This window comes from Grammomys surdaster, unplaced genomic scaffold (genome assembly GCF_004785775.1).
Source record: "Grammomys surdaster isolate TR1022 unplaced genomic scaffold, NIH_TR_1.0 140, whole genome shotgun sequence".
Lineage (NCBI taxonomy): Eukaryota > Metazoa > Chordata > Mammalia > Rodentia > Muridae > Grammomys > Grammomys surdaster.
Genome location: NW_021604598.1, coordinates 2165434 through 2190670, shown reverse-complemented (window position 1 = coordinate 2190670; position 25237 = coordinate 2165434). Strand labels below are relative to the sequence as shown.

The 25237-nt window shown below is 52.0% G+C and overlaps 1 protein-coding gene across 1 annotated transcript in view; it reads right to left on the bottom strand.

Moving 5' to 3' along the window:
- LOC114618127 (cAMP-specific 3',5'-cyclic phosphodiesterase 4A) overlaps nt 1–24377 on the bottom strand; it is a 30980-nt gene extending 6603 nt beyond the window's left edge. Inside the window, exons 1-14 of the mRNA XM_028763775.1 lie at nt 24272–24377; nt 15452–15643; nt 14554–14590; nt 14395–14465; nt 12389–12438; nt 12154–12266; nt 8478–8571; nt 5478–5674; nt 3541–3639; nt 3279–3443; nt 2148–2247; nt 1441–1595; nt 1146–1268; nt 41–223 (exon numbers count right to left, since the gene is read on the bottom strand). Of these exons, the coding sequence (XP_028619608.1) occupies nt 41–223; nt 1146–1268; nt 1441–1595; nt 2148–2247; nt 3279–3443; nt 3541–3639; nt 5478–5674; nt 8478–8571; nt 12154–12266; nt 12389–12438; nt 14395–14465; nt 14554–14590; nt 15452–15498 (1434 nt within the window). The 5' untranslated portion in view covers nt 15499–15643; nt 24272–24377. The remainder of the gene's footprint in view (nt 1–40; nt 224–1145; nt 1269–1440; nt 1596–2147; nt 2248–3278; nt 3444–3540; nt 3640–5477; nt 5675–8477; nt 8572–12153; nt 12267–12388; nt 12439–14394; nt 14466–14553; nt 14591–15451; nt 15644–24271) is intronic.
- Nucleotides 24378–25237: the final 860 nt, after the last annotated feature.

Below are 25237 nucleotides of genomic sequence, written 5' to 3'. Positions count from 1 at the left end.
TCACGCCTGTGCTCGGGCCCAGGGGGCCCTGTACCCCTACCTGAGACTTCTCCACAGACGCTGTGTGCTTGTCGCACATAGGGCTAATCTCCATTCCTCGTTCCCGTTCTCGGTCACCTTGCTGGAAGAACTCGGCCATGATGCGGTCGGTCCATTGCCGGTACAACTCCAGGGGCTTGGTGGGGTTGCTGAGGTCCGCACAGTGCACCATGTTCCTGAGGACCTGGTGAGGATAGGAGGGGGACCTTCAGAGGCCTGGTGGAATCCCAGTCTGTGGGGCCACTGTCTCTGTCTGTCTTTTTTATGAGACAGGGTCTCCTACAGCCCAGACTGGCCTTGCACTTGCTATGTAACGATGGATGACCTCATCTTCTGAGTGCTGGGGATGCAGACATGCAACATCACACTCAGGTTTAGTTTTTACTGGTTTTACTTGGCTTTTTAAGAAGGGTCTCCAAACAAAGTCTCAGCTGGTTTCAGACTTGCGGTCATCTTCCCGTCTCTACTTTTAGAATGCTGAGATTATGGGCACTCAATAGGCCTAAGGTTTTCTTTCTTTTTTTTTGGAGGGGGGAGGTCGAGACAGGGTTTCTCTGTGTAGCCCTGGCTGTCCTGGAACTCACTCTGTAGACCAGGCTGGCCTCGAACTCAGAAATCCACCTGCCTCTGCCTCCCAAGTGCTGGGATTACATGCGTGCGCCACCACTGCCCGGCATGCCTAAGGTTTTCCTAACTCCCAACCATGTGTTTGTATGTGTGAATGTGTGTGTATCTCTGTGTGTGTGTATCTGTGTGTATGTGTATGTGTGTTATCTGTGTGTAGTGTGTGTGTCTGTGTGTGTAGTGTGTGTATGTGTGTGTATATCTGTTTGTGTGAATGTGTGTGTGTATGTATATCTGTGTGTGTGTGCGTGTGTGTGTGTGCTAGGCAGATGAATTGGAGTGAAGGAAAAAGCTGAGGCGAGAAGTGTGAGGGAAATGGAGAGAGGTGAGAGACATCTGAGGCAGATGGGTGGGTGGTGAGAGAAGCTGGATGGGGCACCTCAGGGCTGGGGAAAGACGGAAGAGGTTGACAAAGAGACATAAGGGAATGTGACACAGGGAGGAGGGGCAGTCAAGAACGAGGAAGAGGGCATCTGGGGCACCTGGATACGATCAGAATAGTTGTCCAGCAAGAGAACTCCAGAGCTGGTCACTTTCTTCGTCTCCACCATAGTCTTCAGGTCAGCCAGGAGGGTCATGTGCTTGGACATGTCTGTGGCCAGCACCTGAAGGCAAGGTATATCAAGTAAAGGGGCGAAAGCTTGCCCACCCTCCCCCAGTCATCAACTATCTGTGTCACCTACCCTGGCCCTAGAATTATTTTCCTCTGCCAAACTGCCGAGTTCTTAAGGCCCGCCCCGCCCACCAAGCCCCGCCCACCGCACTGGCCCCGCCCACCATGTCGATGACCATCTTGCGCAGGCTCTGCCGCTGGCGTTTGCTGAGGTTCTGGAAGATGTCGCAGTTCTCTTCTTGCAGTAGCTTGAATCCCACAGCCAGGTGGTGGTTCTCAAGCACAGACTCATCGTTGTACATCAACGCCAGCTCCGAATCTGCGGAGTACCACGTGGTACCACCAGGGTACCATGTCCCTCCCCGTGCGCTCCCAGTCTGCAATTGGCTCCATCCTCAGTCTGACCAGTCCCAGCTCCCTCCTCCGCCACAGCGGTGCAGAAGTACATCACCATAATCCAAGCGTCAGGCGTCTAGACTGTTCCTGCTCCACTTTTCCTCCTCTGGCTGACCTCAACCCTAACCTAGCTGGCCCATCCCATCCTCACAAGCCCCGCCTGGCTGGCCCCACCCTTAGCTCAGTTGGTTTAATGTCACACCCCATTAACCAGGTTCTCAGGCAGATTGTTTCCCATCTGTATATTAAGCCCCAAAGCTAGTCTTGCTAGCCCCTCCCCTAGCCAAGGTGGTCAAATCTCTACAACACAACTGGCTCTTCCTTCATCCTGACCAGCCCCAGCCGCAGCTAGACCAGCTCCATTCTCTCATCCCAGCTTGGTGGGCTATTTCCACCTCCATTCAACCAGATGTTGCTTCTGGGTCAAATGGCCACACCCTGAGTCTGACTGTCTCCCCCCTGAAAAGCCACTCACTGGTGTTGATTAGGAACTGGTTGGAGACGCCAGGGTGGTCCACATCGTGGATGGCAGCAGCGAAGAGGGCAGCAAGAATCTCCAGGTCTGTGAACACGGCCTGGGGGCAAGGAGAAGTGAGAGAGAGGCAGAGTCTGACACAAATCGGACAGCACAGACAGAGATGAGGAAGAAGATGGGATTCCAGAAAGATGAGGGAAGAGAAAGATAAGAGGTAGTGTCTGGGCCGATGACAGCTGAACCAGTAAAGCACTTGCTTGCTATGCAAGCGTCAGGACCTGAGCTTCAAACCCGCAGCCCACATCAAAAAGCCAGGCCCGATGGGCTGCTCTTGCAATTTCAGCTCTGGGGCAGGAGAGGGGTCAATCTCTGGGGCCCCTGGACAATCTTTCCTACTCAGTGGCCCAGGCCATAGACCCTGTTTTAAAAATGAAGGTGTTACTCTCAGCATTCAGGAGTCAGAGGCAGGCAGGTGTCTACAAGAGTTAGTCACCAGCCTGGTTTATAGACTGAGTCCCAGGTCAGCTAGGGCCACACAATGAGACAATCTCAAAATAAAAAAGGGTATGCTGGAGAGGTGGCTCAGTGGCTAAGGCACTGGTCATGTAAATATGAAGACATGAGTTTGAATCCCCAGAACCCATGTGAAAAAGCCACAGTGTACATCTGTGACCCCAATATTCCTACAATGAGACGGGAGCCAGACAGGAGGCGCCTGGGAAGCCCTTAGGTCAGCTAGTCTGGGGTATGTGGCAACACGTGAGATCCTGACTTTAAACAAGGTAAAAAGGGAAGGTAAAACACACAGGAGTGCTCTCTGACCTCGCACATGCCCCATGGCTCACACATACATGCCCCGCCCCCTTACACATACACACTATGTGCAATACAGACACTAGCAAGGTGGCTCACTGGGTAAAGGAACTTGCCACCAAGCCAGGCAACCTGAGTCTGGTTCCTGGATTTACATGGTAAAAAGGCAGAAAAGATTTGGTTCCAAACGTTCTCTGACCTCTACACATAGGCAACAGTACTCCCAAACAAAGAAAAGACAAGATCAGAGAAATGGGTTAGAGATTGAGGGACAAATGGGAGGAGAAGGTGGTGACAGGGGAGGTGGCGGGCACTCACATCCAGTGCAGGCGTGGCCAGCAGCACGTGTGTCGACTGCAGCACATCGGCTGCGTGCAGGCTGTTGTGGTAGGCCACGTCAGCATGGTAGTGGTCCTCCAGGGTCAGCATGTAGGTCATCATGGTGTCCACAGGGATGTGAAATTTCTTCAGTAGGTCCCGCTCCTGGGAGCCAACAGAGACAAAGCAGTGACTCCTGCTGACCCTCCAAGGACCCTGCCCCCGCCCCCTGGACCCCAGCCAGCTCTGTTTGCCCCATCACCTGGAATATTGTATACATGATACAGCTGAGAGAGCGGCCTCCGGCGTACTCTGACACACAGAAGATGTTCAGGCCCCACTTGCTCAAGTTCTCCAGTTCCTGGCAGTGATGGGAGTGAGAGGTCAGGAGCCTGCATGGCCCAGGGACATGAAGGCCACTTCCTACGACTCTGGGTCTCATTACTGCTCACAAAATGTGTTCAAATGCATGGACTCTTTTAAACTTAAAAAAACATATTTATCTCATGTACATGAGTGCTCTATTTGCATGTATGCCTGCACGCAAGAGAGACCATCAGATCCTATTGCAGATGGGTCACAAGCTACCATGTAGTTGCTGGGATTTGAACTCAGAACCTTTGGAAGAGTAGCTAGTGCTCTTAACCACTGAACCATCTCTCCAGCACCCCCCTCCTCAGACTGGGTTTCTCTTTGTAGTCCTGGAACTCACCCATCTACCTGCCTCTGCCTCCCTCATGCTGGGATTAAAAGCATGGGCCAGAGTCATGGACTTTAAGACAGACTACTATCTTTTTATGTGTATGTTCCTATGTGGAGGTACGCATATCTATAGAGATCAGAGGTCAACTTAAGATTTTTTGTTTTTGGTTTTTTTTTTTTTTTCGAGACAGGGTTTCTCTGTGTAGTCTTTTTTTTTTTTAAGATTTATTTATTTTATGTATATGAGTACACCATTGCTCTCTTCAGACACACCAGAAGAGGGCATCAGATCCCATTAAAGATGGCTGTGAGCCACCATGTGGTTGCTGGGACTTGAACTCAGGACCTCTGGAAGAGCAGTCAGTGCTCTTAACCACTGAGCCATCTCTCCAGCCCCAATCTTTCTTTTTAAAATTCTTTAAAAATATTAATTTTTTTTACGTGTATGTATATCTCTGTATATCATTTGTGCATAAGGCCAGAAGATGCATTCCATTCCTGGAGCTGAAATTACCCACAGCTGTGAGCCCCTGGCCTCCCCATCATGGATGCTGGGAACTGAACTGGATACCTTTGTAAGAGCAGCAAGCACTCTTAATGGCTGAGGCATCTCTCTAGCTCCTTACGTGTGTGTGTGTGTGTGTGTGTGTGTGTGTGTGTGTGATCACATGTGTGGAGGTCAAAGGACAACTAGGGGTTGTTGCTTTTCTCTTCCTAGTATGTGTGTCCTGGGGATTGAACTCAGGTTATCAGGCTTGGTGGCAAGTGCTTGCTGGCCCCAGGCTCCTTATTTTTTAAGACAGAGTTCCTAGTGAACTAGGAGCTCACCAGTTTGGCTATATTGGCTGCCCAGTGAGCCCCAGGGATCACCCTGTCCTGTCCTTACCCAACACTGGCATAACTTTTGATGTGGGCAATGGGGATCTGAACTCAGGTCAAATACTGAGCGACCGCCTAGCACCAGCCATCTTGTTCTGTGATGGATCTTCTGCAGGCCATGCTGGCCTTAAACTTACTCTGTGGTGGAGGATGATCACGGATGCCTCATCTCCTGCTTCTACCTGCCCAGTGCTAGGATCACAGGCCACCGCTCTGGGTTTATGTGGTGCTGGGAAGGGACTCTGGGACCATAAGTATGCCAGGTTGATTCCCAGACCTAGGTCAGACTTTAAGCCAACCTGCTCATGAGACCTCAGTTGTGTTGGGGTCGGGGAAGGAATGCTGGTCTCCTCGAAATACATTACACACTCAGTTAATAACACTGATTAAAGGGGGGCTGTACCAGGGCTGGCCACAGTGTGTTAGAATGAATGGCTGTCTAAATCCAGGGCCCTGTTGAATCAAGCTTGGAGTCCATTTTCTGACCATCCTTTCCTTCCACCCACAGGTCAGAATCTGCATCCCAGGACTGGGATGGATGAGCCCCAAAGCCTGGGCCCTTTGACAGATACCTCCCAGACAACGCTGCCCCTGCTGAGACCCCCTCCCCACACCTACTTGTGCTAAGAGGTCTTCTTGATCTGTCTTGACTCCAAATCGTGGGATATTGGTGTTCAAGCTTCCGGTGTGTACCAGCTTTTTCAGCCCTGTGATCTGAGACATGGGCTGGGACTGTCGCACCACTGATGGCGGGGGCTGCTGGAAGGCTCGCTGTCGAGGCGTGGGTGATGGGATCTCTACTTCGTGCTGCTTGTCTGTCAAAGATCAGGTAAGAAACATGAGGGGCCCTTTCCAGGAGGCTGCCCCACATCCCTGAGACTGTGGTGCTGTCCTGAGATATCTCACTTGATATGAGGTCATCCTTCTGAGGGTAATGCTGGTCTCTTTTCTGAGGCTGGAATCTGGGACACATGTAAGAAGTTTTCTGGGCGGTGGTGGGCTGGAGTGGGGGTCTTAGGGATGGTCCTGGACTATGGAGTACCCTCAGACTGGTGCCCAGTTTGGGCCACAACATGGTATGAGACATGAGGATGTGGGGTGAAGACCCCCAAGTAAGTTGCTGCTGCTGACTCTGGACAGTGAGGGGACCTTCTTGGCCAGGGAAGATATCACTAGGATGGCTGAGGGTAGCGGTGGGAGGGGACATCGTTGGTAGATGGGAGGGAAGGGAGGTCTCTGGATCCATGACCCCCGCCCCTTGGCACCCTTCAGCCTGAGGAGCAGCCCCAGAGACTCTTTTCTTAAGCTTTCAAAGGCTTCTGAGAACCAGCTGGGCTGACCCCATTATGACCTTGAAGGACCTAATTTGCATGCAACCATCCCACTGGCTGCATCCTCAGAATTCTAAGACATACCACAACCTCCCTATTGGAGGGAGGCTTAAAACTCTGCATCTCCCAATCTTCAAACATTTTTTGACACGGTCTCATCATGCCGTCTGGGTTCACCTGGAACTTGAGATTTTCCTGCCTCAGCCTTTAACTGCTGGGATTTTGGAGGTATGCTTCACCACCTCACATAAAGTTTCTTTTTCGTGACAGAAATACCTATCTGTATGAGCATGCAGATACTCTGAGAGGCCAGAAAGGAGCATCAGATGCTATGAAACTGGAGTTCCGGGTAGTTGTGAGCTGTCTGGTGTGTGTACATGGAACTCAAGCTGAATTTACTCTTAGCCACTGGGCATCTTTTTAGAGCTTCCCCCACCCCTGCATTTTATTGACTTGTTCCCCACCTTGGTATTTCAAGACAGGGTTTCTCTGTGTAGTCCTGGCTGTCCTAGAAATCAATATGTAGACCAGGCTAGCTTTGAACTCAGAGATCTGCCTGCCTCTGCCTCCTGAGTGCTGAGATTAAAGGTGTGCACCACTACCCTTGGTCTTTTATTGATTTGTTGTTGTTGTTCTATTTTGTTTTGTTTTTCAAGACAGGGAATCATTATGACTGGCTAGAATTCTGAGATCTGCCTGCCTTGTCTCCTGAGTGTCATGATGAATGGCATATGCCACCACACTGTCTCTCTTTTATTAATTTTTAAACATTATGCATTTGTGTGTGTGTGCGCATATATGTGTGTGCATGTGCCACAACACAGAGGCAGGGGTCAGAGGGCAATCTTGGGTATCAATCCCCTACTTCCACCTTGGTTTTACTTGTTTCTTAGATAGGGTCTGACTGTATATCCTTGGCTGGGCTGGAATTTTATCTATAGAGCATGTTGGCCTTGCACACACAGAGATCTCCCTGCTTCTGCTCCTGACCATCAAGATTAAAGGCTGTGTGAAAGAAATGTTCAATTTATTTTATTTTGACTTCTTGAGACAGCATCTCACTATGCAGCCCAGATTGTCCTTAAATTTACAATTCTCAGACTTAACATTCTGAGAACAAAGATCAGAGGAGTGTGCCAACACACCCTGCTCTTTGTCCATATGTGTGTGGGGGATGCGGCGGAGGTGGGTGGTTTAGTTTGAAACAGGGTCTTTCTTAGCCAGAAGACTTCTAACCAGCTCTGTAGAGCACCGTGACCTTGGACTTCTTCCTCTGCTTCCCCAGAGTGCTGGGACGTCAGGCCTGTGCCATCAGGGTGGGTTTATATTATGCTTGGTAAGAGACCTCAGGGCTTGTGCATGTAAGCCAGTGCTCTACCCATTGGACAACCTTCCTGCACACTGCCTGGAGTCTCTTCAGAGTTTAAAAATTCTGTTTGAGGCTGGGCAGTGGTGGCGCACACCTTGAATCCCAGCACTTGGGAGGCAGAGGCAGGCGGATTTCTGAGTTCGAGGTCAGCCTGGTTTACAGAGTGAGTTCCAGGACAGCCAGGGCTACACAGAGAAACCCTGTCTCGAAAAAAAAAAAAAATCTGTTTGAGCCTGGTCCACATATCTAGTTCCAGAGCTACACAGCAAAATCTGACTAAATGAATAAATAAATAAATAAATAAATAAATAAATGAAAAGTGAGTAAGAATTCTATTGAATCTCTGTGGAGATTTTTATCTTCTTTTTATCTTCTGTTTTACTTTCTGCGTGTGCACATGCGCACATGTGCAGGACAGAGCTAAGCCCCGTTGTTGTTCCAATACCGCCCATCTTGATTACTTTTTCCTTTTTCTTTCTTTGAGACATATGTAGCCTAGGTGTCCTGGAACTTGCTATGTAGACCAGGCTAGTCTCAAATTTGCAGAGATGCTTCCCAGTGCTGGAGTTAAGGGTGTGTGTCCCCACGGCTAGCTCTACCTTAAGTATTGAACCCGGGCTCACAGATTTGGCTATATTGCCTAGCTAATGTTTTCTTCTACTCTGAGCTTGATTATGGGTGTACGACATGGTGCCTGGCCTTTTCTCTGGGTGCTAGGGATTCCAACTCAAGTCCTTATACGTCTGAGGTCAACACTTTAGTAACAGAGCAATCTCCCTGGGCTGAGATATACTTATAAATTGGGCTCCACAGAAATTGAGTGGGCTTCACAAATGGGCTCACAAATGAGCAGCTCTTGAACACATGACCCTTGACCCAATGCCCCACCACCCCTCTCACCTGCTGCCCTGCACTCACCCAGGAATGTGTTGGAAATGTACTCTGAGACCTGGTTTCCTGACCTGCTCATTTCCGACAGGTGTGTGAGTTCACGGTTCAGCATCCTTTTGAACTGAGGAGTCAAAAAAGAATGGGTGATAGGCACCATGATGGGGTACATATGAACATGCATACATGAGAGCCCTTCCCAGCAAATTCCTACAGGCCCACAAATTTTCTACTCAGAGCCCCAATTAGGCTGCTTGAGGAGTGGAATTAGCTTCTCCTGTCCTGTTGGCTCTGGAGGAGGGGCTCCCCTAAGCTTGGGAGGAGGGGATTCCCAGGAAAGGAAAAGGACCCCCTCCTCCAAAGAGTAATGCAAGGGGCACCTGTGGAGGGGAGGGGCTCCGGTTGACCACAGAACCAATAGCACACCAGGAGACTCCCGTTGCCATGGTGATGGGAGTCTCCTTAGCAACTCCCCTTCCAACCAGCTGCTGAGCCCAGGAAAGGGGGGGGCAAGCCTGAGGCCCCTTAACCCTTACCTTCCCAGAGCTACCTCCCTCCACCATGGCCTAGGTGTTGCCAAACATGACCTCAATTCAGGCGTGGAGATGGGAGGGGAAGGATGAGGGTCTGTCAGCTAGCCCAGCCCAAACTGCAAGGTCTCACAGTATCCAAGCTCTGGGAGGAGAGGCGAGGGTTTGGCTAGACACCAGGACCGAGTGAGCCTAGGAAATTATAGTCCCATCACCTCGGGGAGGGGGTTCCCAGCAAACTCCCCCCTCCTCCATCCTCAGAGAGGTAGATAATGTACATTGGGTGGAATATGTCCACAAATGGGTTTGGGGGTCCCCTCCTGGGTCCCCCCCATGTCCTTTCACATAGGTGTCTTCTGTGACATTGGGCTTGGAGCAGAAAGGGCATTCGCTCCCCACCCCCAGCACCCCACAGCAGGGACACACTCTTTTATGGGCAAGGTGGGGGGGGCAGACAGGAGGGGTGAGCCACACTGAAGATTGGGGTGTCACTTTTCTCAGTACTACCCAGAGACCCTGGACACAGACACACAGACACACTCACATAACTGCACATAATCACAATTGCCTTCAGTCTATCTAGCATCGCAAAGCTCAGATGCTCAAATCCACCAATCAAAGGTACACATCCCAATTAAGTCAGTCATTGACATTTGGGGGTCACATACCCCCAGAAACATCAGGTAGCACTGCATGTAACAAATATGCCCCGACACATTTCAGGACCAGGTAGGATGCCCAGTTATTGCAAACACATGCACATCCAGATACAGGTCAGTCACACCCAGCCAGAAAGACACCCAAATACACACTCACACGCAGACTCTGCCATCCACACCCGGCCATGGGTCACACAGAGGCCACCACGCATTTATATGGCTCAGCCACACATGAACATAGCTGAAGCCAAGCCCGTCCCATAAGATCAGAGGTCCCTGATGGAAGTTGTGCCCCCCGCCCCTGACCCTGCATCCCCCTACCTGGTCCCACCAGCCCACCAGCCAGGGCTTGGAGCAGGTCTCACAGAAGAAGTCAACCAGAGGCATGATGGAAGCTTAGCTCTGGGCTGGCACACAGATAAGGTAGGTTTGGCCGAGTCCCTGGGTCAGTGGTTCCTGGGGGCCGGGGGCAATGAAGGGGAGCAGCTGGGGAGGAGGGGACAAGGTCCAAGGGGAGCCGCGGAGGGGCCTGGGCCAGCCCAGCAGGACTGGGGGCCCCCTTCCCCTCCGCGCTCCCAGCAGCAGCCCTGGTTACATCCTCTGCCAGCCCCTGGTCCTGATGAGTCCCTCTGCAGCAGAGGCAGGAGGCAGTGGGGGGCTTGTGCCCATGAGGACAGGCAGGGTAAGTGCCCTGGGAAGCAAACTGTGCTGAGAGGCTTAGGGCTCTGTGTGTGCACTGGTCTGTGTGCGCCCGCGCTCGCTCACTGCGGTACTGGAGGCTGCACTTGAAGTCAGGTGGTGTTGGGGGTGGGGGGGCGTTAAAGGGGCATCGGAGCCCATGGGCCTCAGCAGGACTCAGAGAAGGCTGCTGAGGGGAGGCACAGAGGCCCTAGAATCTCAGTGAGGACACAACTCATCCAGGGACATGGCCAGATAGAAAGATACTCCATACCACACAAATGCCTTGAGACACACTGTCCTCAAACCCAGACACTGAATGCAGTCAGACACCAAATGCTTACACACACACACACACACACACACACACACACACACACTTCAACAAACAGTTTAACCTGTCCCCAGGGACACAACTGCCCCTGAACTCCTTTTCCCAGACAAGCCTCCACCCACATGGATGTATGCATTCCTAAAGGAAGACCGCCTCCACCTGCACACTCATTTCCTGACAGACGCCCGCCCACAGGGGCTGCAGGCTCCCAGAAGCAATTCACACAGTGTACTTACTGAATGGTGCCCCTGGAGCTGGGCAGTGGGCGCGCCACACACCTGGGCAGGGAAGCCCTAAGCCCTCCCCTTACATGCATAGAACTTGCACAAAACCAGAGTTACTCAGATTCCAATCCAGACCAAAGTCACACCCGCAGACACAGCCTGGACACCCAGAGCACACTACACGACTGCTTGTGCACAAGCACATGTGGTTCTGATGGCTCACACCTGCACACAACTGCTCAGAACAACTCCAAATATACTTGCAAATGAGCAGACAAAAAGGCCAACTGCCAGGGCTAGAGAGATGGCTCAGTGGTTAACAGCACTGACTGCTCTTCCAAAGGTCCTGAGTTCAATTCTCAGCACCCACATGCAACTCACAACTGTCTGTAACTCCTGATCTAGGGGATCTGACACCCTCACACAGACATACTATACAGTCAAATCACCAATGTACATATAATAAAAACAAATAAAGAGGGTTTTTTTCCTTAGGTTTTTCGAGACAGGGTTTCTCTGTGCAGCCCTGGCTGTCCTGGAACTCACTCTGAAGACCAGGCTGGCTTCGAACTCAGAAATCTGCCTGCCTCTGCCTCCCAGATGCCAGGATTAAAGGCGTGCGCCATCAGTGCCTGGCAAATAAATAGTTTTTAAAAAGCCCAGAGCCATATAGGCTGGAAGCCAGCGATACATAGAGATGACACAAGCACACAACCTCCATGAGTGACAGTCACCCACAGAAAATACGTACAACAAAACCCCCTCCCACCCCCCTCCCACCCAGCACTCAGTTCTGAGGTGCAAACTACCTTTGTCAGACTTTGGCCACGCCCACCACCTAAAATTGGTGACTAGCTTTGCACACAGTCCCTGCTGGCAGCCACTCCACTTCCCAACTCAGTAACTGGCTCTGCCACGATGGACCTTGCCACACCTCTGTCACCATTCACAGGCCACGCCTGGTAAACACATAGGTCCTATCATGGGATTGGATTTACCCATGAATTCTGAACCCTCCAGCCACCCTGCCTAGAGGTCTGTCCACCCACACCAGAGGAATAACCCCGTTCCCTATACCACCCATTCTGAAGTAGTCAGGCTGCTCACTGGCCCAAGACTCACCTTGGGGACTGGCTCCACTCGCCCTGTCCACTGGTCCTACCCACCCCAGCCACCCTGCCCACCAGCCCTCTTCTTCAGGGGTGCATACTATGTACTAGTCCTAGCCACCAAAGGACTCGCCCAGCCTCCCCCCCTTAACTGCTCCTCAGCCCCGCCCACCTTGTGCGAGGCCATCTCGCTGACAGAGCGGTAGGTCTGCATGGTCTCCAGCTGCTCCAGGCACCAGTCCAGCTCTTCCAGGGTCTCCCGGGCCAGCTGCTGGCACGTCTCCTCTGAGAAAAGGGTGGCCAGGGAAATGACCTAGAGGGTCCCCAGACAATCCCCCACTCCAGTGATGAGGGTCTACCCGGGGTAAGGGGGCCCCTCCCCAACCTCTAGACTTAGGCTTAGCTACCTGACAGTGTGGCCTTGCAGACAGAGGGTGGGCCACCCAGTGGGGACCTCCTGCAAAAAAAAAAAAAAAAAAAAAGAGAAAACTCCAATGTTACCCTGGGTTCTCCCAAAACCAGCCTCCCTTACCCATGAGTAACACCCTCCTTACAGCCTGCCTTCTCAGCTATGGGTCACAGATACCACCCTTCCTTGTAGATAAGATGCTGGTAGGGGGGACCCAGGTATCCATGCAAGTTAGAAGAACTGAGCCCCAGCCCAGTTTCTTATTTGTTTATTTTTGTGGTGCCTGAGATTAAATCCTGACCTCCAAATGCAGGGTAAGTATCCTACCACTGAACTGAATACCCAGCCCAGGAGCCGGGACAGAGGGAGAACATAGCGGCCCGGTTAGGTGAAACTGGATTCTTGTGCAGGTGGCAATGCTTGAAACAGGATCTCCCTGAAGCACAGGCTGGACTGGAGCTCTCCTTGCCTCAGCCTCCCTGAGTCCTGGGATACACCATCTAGCTGGAATCTAGTATCACTGAGTCTACACTGCCTATCTGTGGTTGGGCCAGATCCTAGGTTCTCAAATCCCCTCCCCCCCAACTTCTCAAGCTTTTGAGAATGGCTCTTACACAAGGGCTGGTAACTCACTACCACACCCTCAGCCCTAAAACAAGGACCATCTCTCCCCTACTTTTTTTTTTTTTTTAAAGATTTATTTACTTTGTTTATGAGTACACTGTAGCTGTCTTCAGACACACCAGAAGAGGACATCGAATCTAATTACGGATGGTTGTGAGCCACCATGTGGTTGCTGGGATTTGAACTCAGGACCTCTGGAAGAGCAGTCAGTGCTCTTAACCGCTGAGCCATCTCTCTAGCCCCCTCTCCCCTACTTTTTTTAAAAGACAGGGTCAGACCATGTAGCCCTGGCTGGCCTGGAACCAATGTGTAGACCAGGCTGGCATTGAGCCCAGAGCACCCCTGCCTCTGCCTCCAGAGTGCTCAGATTAAAGGTGTGTACAACCACCCCAATTTTTAATGTTTAACTGTGAGTGTGTGTGTGTGTGTACACATGCACATGTGACTTTAGGTGCCCTCAGTCCAAAAGAAGGCATTGGATCCCTCAGAGCCGGAGTTACAGGTGGGGTTGTGAGCTGCCCCACAAGTGTGCTGAGAACTGAACTCAAGTCATTGAGAACAGGGCCTACTCTCAACCATTCAACTATCCATCTCTTTAGGCCCCAGGCCTATTTTTCACATTTATCACATGTGTGGGTATGGAGCATGCAGGCCACAGTGCACAGGTGGAGGTCAGAGGACAACCGGTAGGAGTCAGTTTTCTTTATCCACTGTGTGGGTTCTGGGGAAATGAACTCAGGTTGTCAAGTTTGATCATAAGCATCTTTTATCAATTGAGCCATCTTGCATGACTTGAACTAATCTTATTTATTGACCATATACTATGTACCAGGAAATGTTCTAGCACTTTCTGCATATCAACTCTTGGGTTTCTCACAGAAGCTTTCTAATTAAAGCCCTTCTGCAGCTTTCATTTTACAGAAGACAAACACCTCTCATGGCCATCTGTCTTCCAAGTCATCATCTTCGCTGTCACAACTGGGAGCCTAGGGCTGGAGCTGGGGCCCGGATCCTCAGCACCACCATGGGGGCCTCTAGGCCTTTATTCCCAGCATCCTTCCTCTGACTTAGAAAGGGTTGCTTCAACAGAAGGGCCACGTGCTGCTTGGCCTGAGGTTTCGAAGCGAGCTCAATCTGAACCCTGATGTTCTTTTTTCTTTTCCTCCCCTGGAGACAAGGTCTCACACAGCCTAGGTTGTCCTGACACTCCCTGTGTCGCCAAGGATGAACCTGAACTCCTGATTCTCCTGCCTCGCTTTCCTGAGTGCTAGCCTACAGGTGTGCACTGACACACCTGGTTTATGGGTTGGCATGAGCCACATCTGCGGACAGCCATTCCTGCGTCCTGAGTGTGGGTGCTGGCGACTCAGCTCCACTTACTTGTTGCTGGGGATGGGCACATTGGTTAAGAGCGAGAAGTTGCTTCGAACGTTACGGAGACTGGCCAGCACCTGGGGTGGGGGACAGCTGTAAGGAGAGGCTTCTACCTGCAGGAACCAACGGGCTGGGCCCCTTTCCCAAGAGAGGAGGAGGTCTCACCTGGGCAAATGGTGTCACAATGAGGTCTTCAGCATGCCTGAAATTAAGAACAGGGACAGGTGAGGACCCCGGGTCCACAGGGTGGGCACTGTGGGCTCAGGACTGGCAGGAAAGGAGGGTATTCACGCAGGAGGGAAGAATGCCGTGTAGGGGCTGCAGAGGGGGAACAGCCTACCCAGGGAGTGGGACTCAGAGAGAGGAAGGCAGGTAGATGGGGGCTCCCACCCCATAGGGGCTTATAAGCTAGGGAGGGCTGGAGGGGGTCCCAGAAACAGGACCTTTGCTGGAGAGACACTTGAAGGAGGGGCACAGCTCAGTGGTATAGTCTTGCCCAACATGTGTAACTCTCTGAATCCACTACCAGAACCAAAGTAGAAAGGAACAGAAACTACAGAGAGCCAGTACTGTACCATGAGCTTGTAAGAGTGCTGAGGCAGGAGAATCACAAGTTTGAGGTTAGCTTGACTGGTCATGGGCATGTAGCTCAGTTGGCAGAGTGCCTGCCTAGCCTACAGGAAGGCTGGGGTTCAATCCCCAGCACCCCATAAATAGGGCATGGTGGTATGAATCTAATCCTCACACTTAGGCAGCGGAGGCAGGAGGATCAGGAATTTAAGAACAGCTTCAGCTACACAGGAAGCCTGAGGCCAGCCTGGGCTACAGGCTCTGATTAGGATGGAGAAGAGGGAGAGCCAGACATGAAGGCAACCTGGGCAGAGCTGGTGGGTGAGCCAAACCTTGTAAGATTGTAAGTCCTGCGTAAGAGGGAAAGGGATTGCTTACCCTTAGCAGGGAGGATAATGTGTGTGGACTGACCAAACTGGGGGTTCGGTGCCCCACTCTTTGCTGGAAAGGGCCAGGCCTAGGGGATCTGGTGAGTAGGGCAGGGTGTGCTCACGCTTCGCTGGTGACGGATGAGTTCCTGGACATAGTCTTCGGTGACATGTCATAGTCGCTGTCTGAGCGATAGAGGAAGGACTCTCGGCGCTGGCTGGTGGCTGCCCCAGCGTGCAGCAAAAGTCCGGGACTCGCCTGCGAGTCCAGGGGGCTACGGCCAGGGGATGGCGTTGGCCCATTTTCTGCGTCCAACCTGCAAGGGACAGAGGGAAGAGGAGTCAGGGGGGCTGAGATGGTGCTGGTGAGATCACAAAGTGTGAAGGTGACCAAGAAGGTTTGTGACAGGGACTCGGGGAGAGAGGGCTGGGAGTTGACTCAGGTGGTAAAGTGCTTACCATGTGCTGTCCCAAGGCCACACCCTGACAGCCATACAAGCAGGAGTTTTTTTCAAGACAGGATTCCTCTGTGCAACCCTGGCTATTCTGAAACTGGCTCTGTAGAATAGGCTGGCCTTGAACTCACAGAAATCTACCTGTCTCCTTGCTTTTCTGTATACACTGTCTGGGTCTGAGGACACAGTAGTTGGTAGAGTGCTTTCTTAGCTTGCCCAAAGCTCTGGGTTCCATGCCCAGCATGGCATAAAACCAGGAATGGTGGTGCATGCCTGTAATTCTCTCATTTGGGAAGTGAGGGCAGGAAGATCAGAATTCAAGATTACACTGGGATTCATGAAACCTTGTCCCAAACAAAACAAAATGGGGTGTGTGTGTGGGGGGGGAGACTGGAGGGATGGTTCAGCAGTAAAGGTGCTCAACACACAAGCCAGCTGACCTGAGTTTCTTTCTTTTTTTTTGTTTTTGTTTTGTTTTGTTTTTTGAGACAGGGTTTCTCTGTGTAGCCCTGGCTGTCCTGGAACTCACTCTGTAGACCAGGCTGGCCTTGAACTCAGAAATCCGCCTGCCTCTGCCTCCCAAGTGCTGGGATTAAAAGCATGTGCCACCACCGCCCGGCTTGACCTGAGTTTCAACTGAGACACAAATGGTCAGAGAACAAAATGACTCTCACAGTTTTCCTCTGATCTACAAACACACACACACACACACACACACACACTTGCAGAGCTAGTGTGCTGGCTCACATCTGTAATCTCAGCACTTGGGAAGCAAATCTGGGTATACAGCTAAATCCTGTCTAAAGTCAATTAATTAATTTAAAAATTTAAGGGCCACTGAGATGGTTCCATCCTCCATTCCAACACGCCTGCACACTTGCCTACCTGTATCACCTGTATCTCACAAAATAAATAAGAATGTTTAATTACACACACACACACACACACACACACACACACTCAGGGGTGGGGGGTGTAATTTCGAAGTTTTCACAACAGCTCATTGTTCAAGTGCCCATATACTAAATCCAAAGAAAAGCACTGTGGGCTGGCAGGACATGGCCAGAATGAAGCCTCCAGGAAAGGCTATGTGAAGATAAACCTTGGTTCCCTCTTTAGCAAACCAAGGTGACCTTGAGTTCATTGGAAGGACCATACATACCATTACATAAAGTCTTTGCTAGGCACTTTAGTCTCAATGCTTGGAAACCAGAGGCAGGCAGGTTTGCGGTCAGCCTGGTCCACAGAGTGGTAATAGCCAAGGCTATCCAGAGAAACTATGTCTTTAAAAAAAAAAAAAAGGCTTTAAAAATAAATTGAGGGACTGGAGACACAGCTCAGCTCTGAAAAGCCCTGGCTGCTTTGCTAGCAGACATGGATTTGATTCCTAGCTCCCGACCACCTGTAACTCCAGTTCCAGGAATCTGATACCCTGGTTTTGCTGTCTGCAGGAACCAGGCACGCACGTGGTACACAGACATAAGTGTAGGCAAAACATTCATATGTTAAAAATAAGGTTTTGCGGCTGGAGAGATGGCTCAGCGGTTAAGAGCACCGATTGCTCTTTCCAGAGGTCCTGAGTTCAATTCCCACCAACCACATGGTGGCTTGTAGCCACACGTGTGAATGTGTGCCACGGCCCATGTGTTCAGAGACTGTGAGAAAGTCAGCTCTTTCCTTCCACTGGGGTCCTGGGGATTGAACAAGGTCTTCCTGCTTCACTTCGAGTCCCTCACCTGCTGAGTTCCCTCTCTGCTGTTCCACTCCAGTGAATTTTACTAAAAGATACAAGCCAGGGATGAGGAAGTGGCTCAGAGGATACAGCATTTGCTGGGCAATCCCAAGAGACTGAGTTCTGGTCTCCAGCATCTCTGTAAAAGCTGGGTGCAGCGGCGAGCATCTAAAGGGGTCTGACACAGCACTGCTGAGGAGCAGAGGCAGGCAGACCCTGGAGGCAGATCCTAATGGCCATCCGGCACAAACGCCTCCGTGTCTCCACAGGTAACATGGAACATAACAGAAGACGCCTGATGCTGCCCTTAGACTTCCAGATATGCACAAGTCAGCGCATGTGCCCACCCATCCCACATGCCTGGTACATGCAAAGACAAAAGTAGAATATAGTCACTCTATATTACACAGGCCGGAGCTCACAGCTGGCCCAGCGTAGTGTGACACACCTCTAACTCCAGTATTTGGGACACTGAGGCAGGAGGATCACAAGTTTAAGATCAGTCTGGACTACCTACATGAGACCCAACTAAGAAAATCAAAGCCCAGGAGAGTAGTAAGACACTTTTGAGATGCTGGGTTCTATCCCCAGCACTGAAAGACAAGCAAATATAGACTCAGGCCAGGGGGAGCTAAGCTGGGGGGGTGGTAAAGGCACTGGCCACCAAGGTTCCACCCAGGATTGGTTCCTAGGATCCACACAGTGGAGAGAGAGATTAACTCCTAAAAGGTGTCCTCTGACCTCTGAGTTAGAGGTACACCACACTGCGCTGGGCCAGCTGTGAGCTCTGACATGTGTAATATGGGGTGACTACATTCTAGTTTTGTGTGTATCAGGCATGTAGGATGGGTGGGTGGGCACATACTCCTAGGCAATACTACACACGCACACACACACACACACAAAGTGTATTTAAAAATAAAAATAGGGGAGCTGGAGAGATGGCTCAGTGGTTAATAGCACTGGTTGCTTTTCCAGGGGACCTGGGTTCAATTCCCAGGACCCACATGGCAGCTCACAACTGTATGTAATTCCAGTTCCAGGGGCTCTCACAACCTCACACAGACATATATACAGGCAAAACATCAGTGTGCATAAAAATAAATAAATCTTTTTAAAAATAACAATAAAAAGTGCTGCCTTAATCCCAGTGCTTGTATAGCAGAGCAGGGGACCTGTGTGGTGAGGGGCTGGTCTGCTCTGCATAGACAAATGCCGGCCTCTGGTGACAATGGCAAAGTTCAGTAAGCACCTGCTGTGCCGAGGGCATTTTTAGATTGCATTCCCCTCTCAGCTGCATTTCTGCAGCCGCTGGTTCTGATTTCAGACTGGTTTTTACATTTAGCATCTTGGCCTTCATATCTTGGGCACAGGACTCTAGCCTAAACATGGAACCGACTTCCATTTTTTAAAATTATTACATTTTACTTGGTTATTTAGTGTATGTGAGAGAGTGTGTCAGTGTCATAGTGTGTGGAGATCTGAGGACTTGCAAGAACCTTTACCCAGTGAGCCCCGGGGATGGAACTCACATGGTCAGGTTCAGTGGCAGATGTGTCTACCCACTGAGCCATCTAGCCCACCCTATGTCTCATATCCTTACTGTCTCATATCCTTACTGTCTGCCAGCTTCTGTTACAATACTTTGACATACTGACCCATTTATTTCTACTACCATTTCTTGAGGTAAATCGTATTAAAATAAAAAAGAACAAGAAAACTGAGACACAGAGTTGTCACCTGCTACTTGGTGGCCTCCTAGCTGCCTGATGGCCATAACCTGTCTTTCCAGGACCAGTGCAGTTTGAGGTTCCCACTGAGGACTCCCAACCCTTGACCCTCTATGCAGGAACTCAGGCTACAGTTTAGGGAGAATGAGACCCACACAGACCCTGAGAGGGTTTTCAGCTGGCATCCTGGTGGCAAATCTGCCTGCCCCTAGGGAAGCAGTGCACGTCACCGGGAACATAGGGGCCTGCATGGTAAGGAGATGGTCCCTTGGGCCCTGTTGTTTGTGCTTCAGGCCTGAGTGTCCCCTGAGCTGAGCGCAGACACAGGGGACAGGACTGGGCTGTTGAACTGAAGCCTGGGGAGAAACAAGGAAACAAGGGGTCAGGTAACCTTAGCCTGGAATCAAGCATAGCAACCTCAATCTGATCCCTGGGATTTACACTGGAAGAAAATACGTGACTCGTACAAGCTGCCCTCTAACCTCTGCGAGCATACTGTCATACACATGCCCATATGCACACACACTTACACGCACCCAAAAATACAAATGTAAGGAAACAAGACAGCCCTAGCCCTCTTGCCTGTCACTCGCTTTAGGGATGGCCCAAAGTCAGCCATAGAAATCTCAACAGGAGGCAAAGTCACAAACTATACTGAGAGAGGACAAGATGTTGGTACCACAGAACCACCACCCAGACAGCATGGTTAAAGTGACTCTAGACTCTCGCTGCAACCTCGGGCAACAACGCAGTCAGCAAAGTACCGGGCACAGAGCAGGGGGGTCTGCGTCTGGGTCACCACTGGCAGCACAGCATGAGGAGATGAAGACAGCACTGCTGGGTCTCCCTAGCCACAGAACCTTGCTCCATCAGTGAGCTTCCGGTTCAGTGACTGATGCTACCTCAAAAACAGTAAGGTGAGGAGCCAGTGCCGTGGCTCGTCAGGAAAGGGTTCAATACCCAGGGGCTCGCACAATGGGAAGAGAGAGAATGGCATCTGAAAGTTGTCCCACGACCTCTGCAATGTGTCAGATAATAAAAGAACGTAACGCTGAATAGACACAAACACAAATGCTATTGAGTGTGTCCCATGCTGGGCACACAGGCTCACACATGCATTAGCCCCCCATTTTCCAGGCAAGGAAACTGACCATGAGGAGGTAAGAGAGGATGCGTGGGGCTGGGCTGCAGCTCATCTGGTAAGGCACTGCCTGGCACCCACAGAGCCCTGGGTTCCATCCCAGCACCCCCAGGATGTACAGACAAGATCAGTTGTTTAAGGTCAGCCTCAGCTACACAGCAAATTAGAGGCCAGCTTGGCTTAACCAACAAAATGCTGAATAATTTGGTTAGGGGTGGCTTTGAACCTGGGGCTTCTAGGCTCTACATTCTGGGGGCAGAAAACAGAAGACAAGCCTGCTGTCTCCCAGTCCTCCTCCTTGCCCTTCCCCACCTGCTCGCCTCAGAGGAGGTGCCAGGAAGCCTCTGTAGAAAGGACTGGTTCGCTCTGTGAAGGTCACTCAGAGGTTGAGTGCCGGCTCTGGCATGTGTCTGCCAGGCGGGCTCACGGTGCCAGGTGCCACTGGTGTTTGTGGGACTGGATGTCAAGTCTTGGCACATGTAAAGGTCTAGGGCAGGGGACCTTTGTGTTCATACGTGTCATGCAGAACTACACATGATGGGGAGGGTCAGGTGTCCCAACTACCCAGGTGCCTATTTTCATGTCCCTGTGACCTCATGAGAATGCTTCGCAGACACTGTGGCTGTCTCTGACCTGAGTGGTTATCAAGTGTGTGTGTAGGTATTTTGAGGACAGTGTCTTCCTGGGAAAGGGAAGGCGTATACCAGTCTGTGTAGGGGTGTTCTGTAACTGTTAACATTTGTGATCACTTGTTATGGTCATAGGTCACCCGAGGGTTCTCCCAGTGCCTTGACTAACCTGGAGACCCTGGTGAAGTCTAGAATAGCAGACACTGGGTGACCTAGCTTAACCCATCTGTGGGTGTGGCCCTGTGTGTTTTTGCTGGAAACGATGTGTCTGTGTCCATCAGGGTTTCTGACCAGATTGTGCAGTGGGGCAGGGAAGAGACGTCTTAACTCCAGAAAACTTAAAGGTCACTTCCGGGAGCAGCTCTACCCACCCAACTCAAAATGCCCTAAGGGCACTCTCAGGCACCTTCCCCCACACACCAGGACTTGGCTTTCAGTCTGACTGCCCCAGCTAGGGGTGGGGTGGGGGTAGGGGTTGGAGAAACCATGTAAGGCCTGGCTCTTGGCCAATGGCTTGGGAATGGAGCCCAGGTGACAGGCTGGACACCCATATTTGCTGCCAGGGAGAGTGCTAGACACTCAGGTTGAAGGGAACAAAAGGACCAAGGAATCCTAACTTTGAACAGACAGGTTGAGGTGAAAATTAACACCCAGTTTTGGAGCCCTACCATCAGCAGGAACCCACATTATTAAGGTTAGGGCAGGGAGAAGGGTCTCTTGCCAGATCTGGGACACTATTTAGTGGATTCCCCAAAGGGTGGCTACTCTAGAAAGGGTCCTCTTCCCACAAACAGCCAAGAGCACCTTCAGGTCACAAAGAAAGGCCACTGGCTGAAGGCCACCCACCTGACACATCTGCCCGGAGGGTGTCGAAGAGTGTCCTCCTCGCTGAAGGAAAAATGGGTCAGTGACTCCGGTCCTAGGGGCAATGCCAAGGCTGGGGGTCGGGGCCGGGCCCGGGGTGCTGCACTGGAGCGCATGAGAGCCAAGCGCCGTCGGGGCCGGCATTGGGGACCAGCCGCTGCACGGGGAGGGTGTGCTGCGCTGCACGCCAGGGCCGAGGTGCCAGCAATTCTCTGGCACCGCCTCCACACTTGTCGCGTCCTAGCCCCCGGCACCACCCCCGTGGTCCCTCACGGGACAGGAGCACCCGGGTGCCTGCGTCCTCCTCACGCGAGTGTCCGCAGCGCCTGCCTCCCTCTTGCAGAAGAGCCCTAAGAAACTCAGCGTCCACTTCCCGCCGGTCCCACCCCAGGCCTTCGGGACGCCCGGGGCTCCGGTTTCCCCGGCTTCCAGCCCGCGGCCTTTCCCTCTGCCCCGGCCCCGCCTTCCACCCCTCCCTAGCCTGACGTCGAGCTGTGCCACCTCCAAGTCTCAGATCGCCACCGTGTGCCCGCGGGGGAACCAGATGCACCCCGGAGGGCGGAGTGCAAGGCTAGGAGAGCAAGACCCTAGGGAGGGACTGGGTGACAGATGCTGGGAGGAGCTGAGAAGTGGAGGGACAAATAGGGAGAGAGACACAGAATCAAACCCAAGGGACATTTGTGTCCCCCCACACCTTGCCCCCATCCTAAAGGTCAAACCTCTACTTTTTTCTCTCCCCCCCCCCACTTCTTGCCCAGTGCCCAGAGTGACTCCCCAAAGCCTCTGTCCTAAACAAGTATGTGTGGAGAACAGGCCCAGTGACAGGGAGGAGACCCAGCAACAACCTGGGCCCACCTCCAGGCTACCACAAAGTTCAGTCTCTAGGAGAAATGGATTTTTGGAAGGCACACCTGATGTGGTTTCTAGGCCACTTCCTGAGGCTTTCTGTCCCCACAGCCCATCCACAGTCTGACAAGGCAACTATCCATACCTCCGTGCCAAAAGGTGTATCCACTACCAAAGACCCTGGGGAGGGACCTGCCTGGAGGCAGAGCTGGGGAGTAGAGCAAGACAGAACCAAACCCACCCCCATAAAGGAACATCATGTCACTTCAGAGGCTGTTAGATGCTGGTAGAACTCAACACAAACTTGTTCCCAGGTGTGTTAGCTCAGGCCTCTGAGCCAAGCACTCTTGCTCTAGGTTGGGACAGCCTGGGCTACAGAGTGGGACCTTACCTCAAAACCACCGGGCTGAGTACACAGCTCAGATAGTAGAGCACCTGTCTAACACACACAAAGGATTTGGCCTGAACCTGCCTGGTGTACCATGACTATAACCCTAGTACTCAGGAGGTAGCTGCAGGAGGGTCAGAAGTTCAAGACCACCCTTGGCTATAGAGTAAGCTGGAGGCTAGCCTGGGTTACATGAGACTGTGTCTCAAAACAAAATCCAAAACACAAAACCACATCTGGAGAGATGGCTCTGTGGTTAAAAGTACAGGCTGCTCCTCCAGACAGCCTGGAATTCATTTCCCTCTATCTATATGGTGGCTCACAAGGATCTGTAGGGGATGCCATGCCCTCTCTGGCCTCCAAAAGCACCAAGCACACACATGGTGCACAGACACACATTCAGGAAAATTCTCATACACATAAAAAGTAACGATTTAAAGTAAAGGCAAAAAAAGCTAACACACACACACAACTTTAAAAAATAAGTCTTGGTTGGGTGGTGGTGCATGTCCTTGATTCTAGCACTGGGGAGGCACAGACAGGAGGACCTTTGCGTTTGAGGCCAGCCTGGTCCACAGATCCACAGGTTCACAGAGTTCCAGGTCTACTAAGGCTACACAGAAAAAACCTGTCTCCGAAAAAAAAAAAAATCTCCTGAACCCTTATATTTATGCTTATGTATGTGTGCATGAGCGAATGCACCACTGAGTACAGGGGACTGGTCCTGTGTTGCTGGAGGTAACTGTGTGTGGTGGTTGTGAGGTCCCCATGTGTGATGTGGTATTGGGAACTGAACCTCAGCAAGTGCTCTTAACCTCTTAGCCATCTCCCCAGCCCCTAAGAGGAAAAAACACAGGTCCTGGGGTCATAATGGATGCTGAATAGGCCTCAAGTCCCCCAGGGCATAACCACAGCTTCATTTAAGCACAAGAAGGGGGGGGGGGAAGACCCTGCATTTATTGAGCACCTACTGCATGCCCTATCAGATTTCTCCACAGCAACTCTAGAGGGCAGGGTGATTTTTATCTCTACCTCAAACGGAAGAAGAAAAAGGGAGGCTTCAGCAAGTAAGCCGCAGCCCCCTCCCCGAGCCCCGCAGACGGCCTTGCTGGAGAGCGCAGAATAGCCTCGAACCCGTGGCCTGAGCTGTGCGCACTCACCCGGCCCACGCCTGGCGGCAACAGTCCTGTACGCTGCCTCGGAAGAGCCGCAGGCGTCGGTAGGGCGTCGGGGGTGTGCTGCTGAAGAACCCGGACACCGTGGGGGGCCCGGGCAGGAACGCATCGTCCTCTGCCGCCGCCTCCGGGAAGGCCGCCGCGCGCGGCCCGGGGATGCGGCCCCAGCCCCGCCGCGCCATGCGCCTCCCGCCCGCCCGCCTCGGCCCTTCCGGCTGATCTTGGGCCGCCCTCGGGGCGGAGCCCGGCCGGGCGCCTCAGACCTCAGGAAGCCCAACCGCCTTCCTCCAAGGCACGTTGCTTGAAGTAGCCACAGACCCCTAGATGTCATTGCTTTCTGAATCATCCCACTCCCAAAGACCAGGGTGCACCAGGAGTGCATCCACAAATCCCGGTGGTGTTCTGAGAGCCCAAGGGGGTCCTTCAGACACCAAGGCCACTCTTAAGATTGATTTTTTTATTCGTTGCTTCTTTGGGGGTGGGGGGAATGTCAGGGTGAAACAGGGTCTCGCTAGTGTAGTTCTGGCTAGCCTGGAACACCCTGTGAGACCAGGGCAGCCCCAAACGCAGAGATCCACCTGCTTCTGCCTTGCAAGTCCTGGGATTAAGGTGTGAGCCACCAGGAACAGCTGCTGAGATTTTCCAAAACTCTTACAGCATGTACAGACACCACTCCCAGCACCCCTGGGCCCCTCTCCCACAGGCAAAGGCAAGGTCCACGGGCCAATGGGGATCCCCCATATCCTACAGTCCTTCACGCACGGCAAGAAATGTCCCCACATTGCCTCATGCCCCACCACCCTGCAGTGGCTCCACAGCACCCTAGAATGTCCCCCACAAGTGCTGAGACCCCAACATAAGTTCAGGGGTATCTCTGGACACAAGGCATGTTACCAAACCATGGTGATACTACCAAACTGCTGACAAACCCTAAAGACAAGGGTGTCCGAG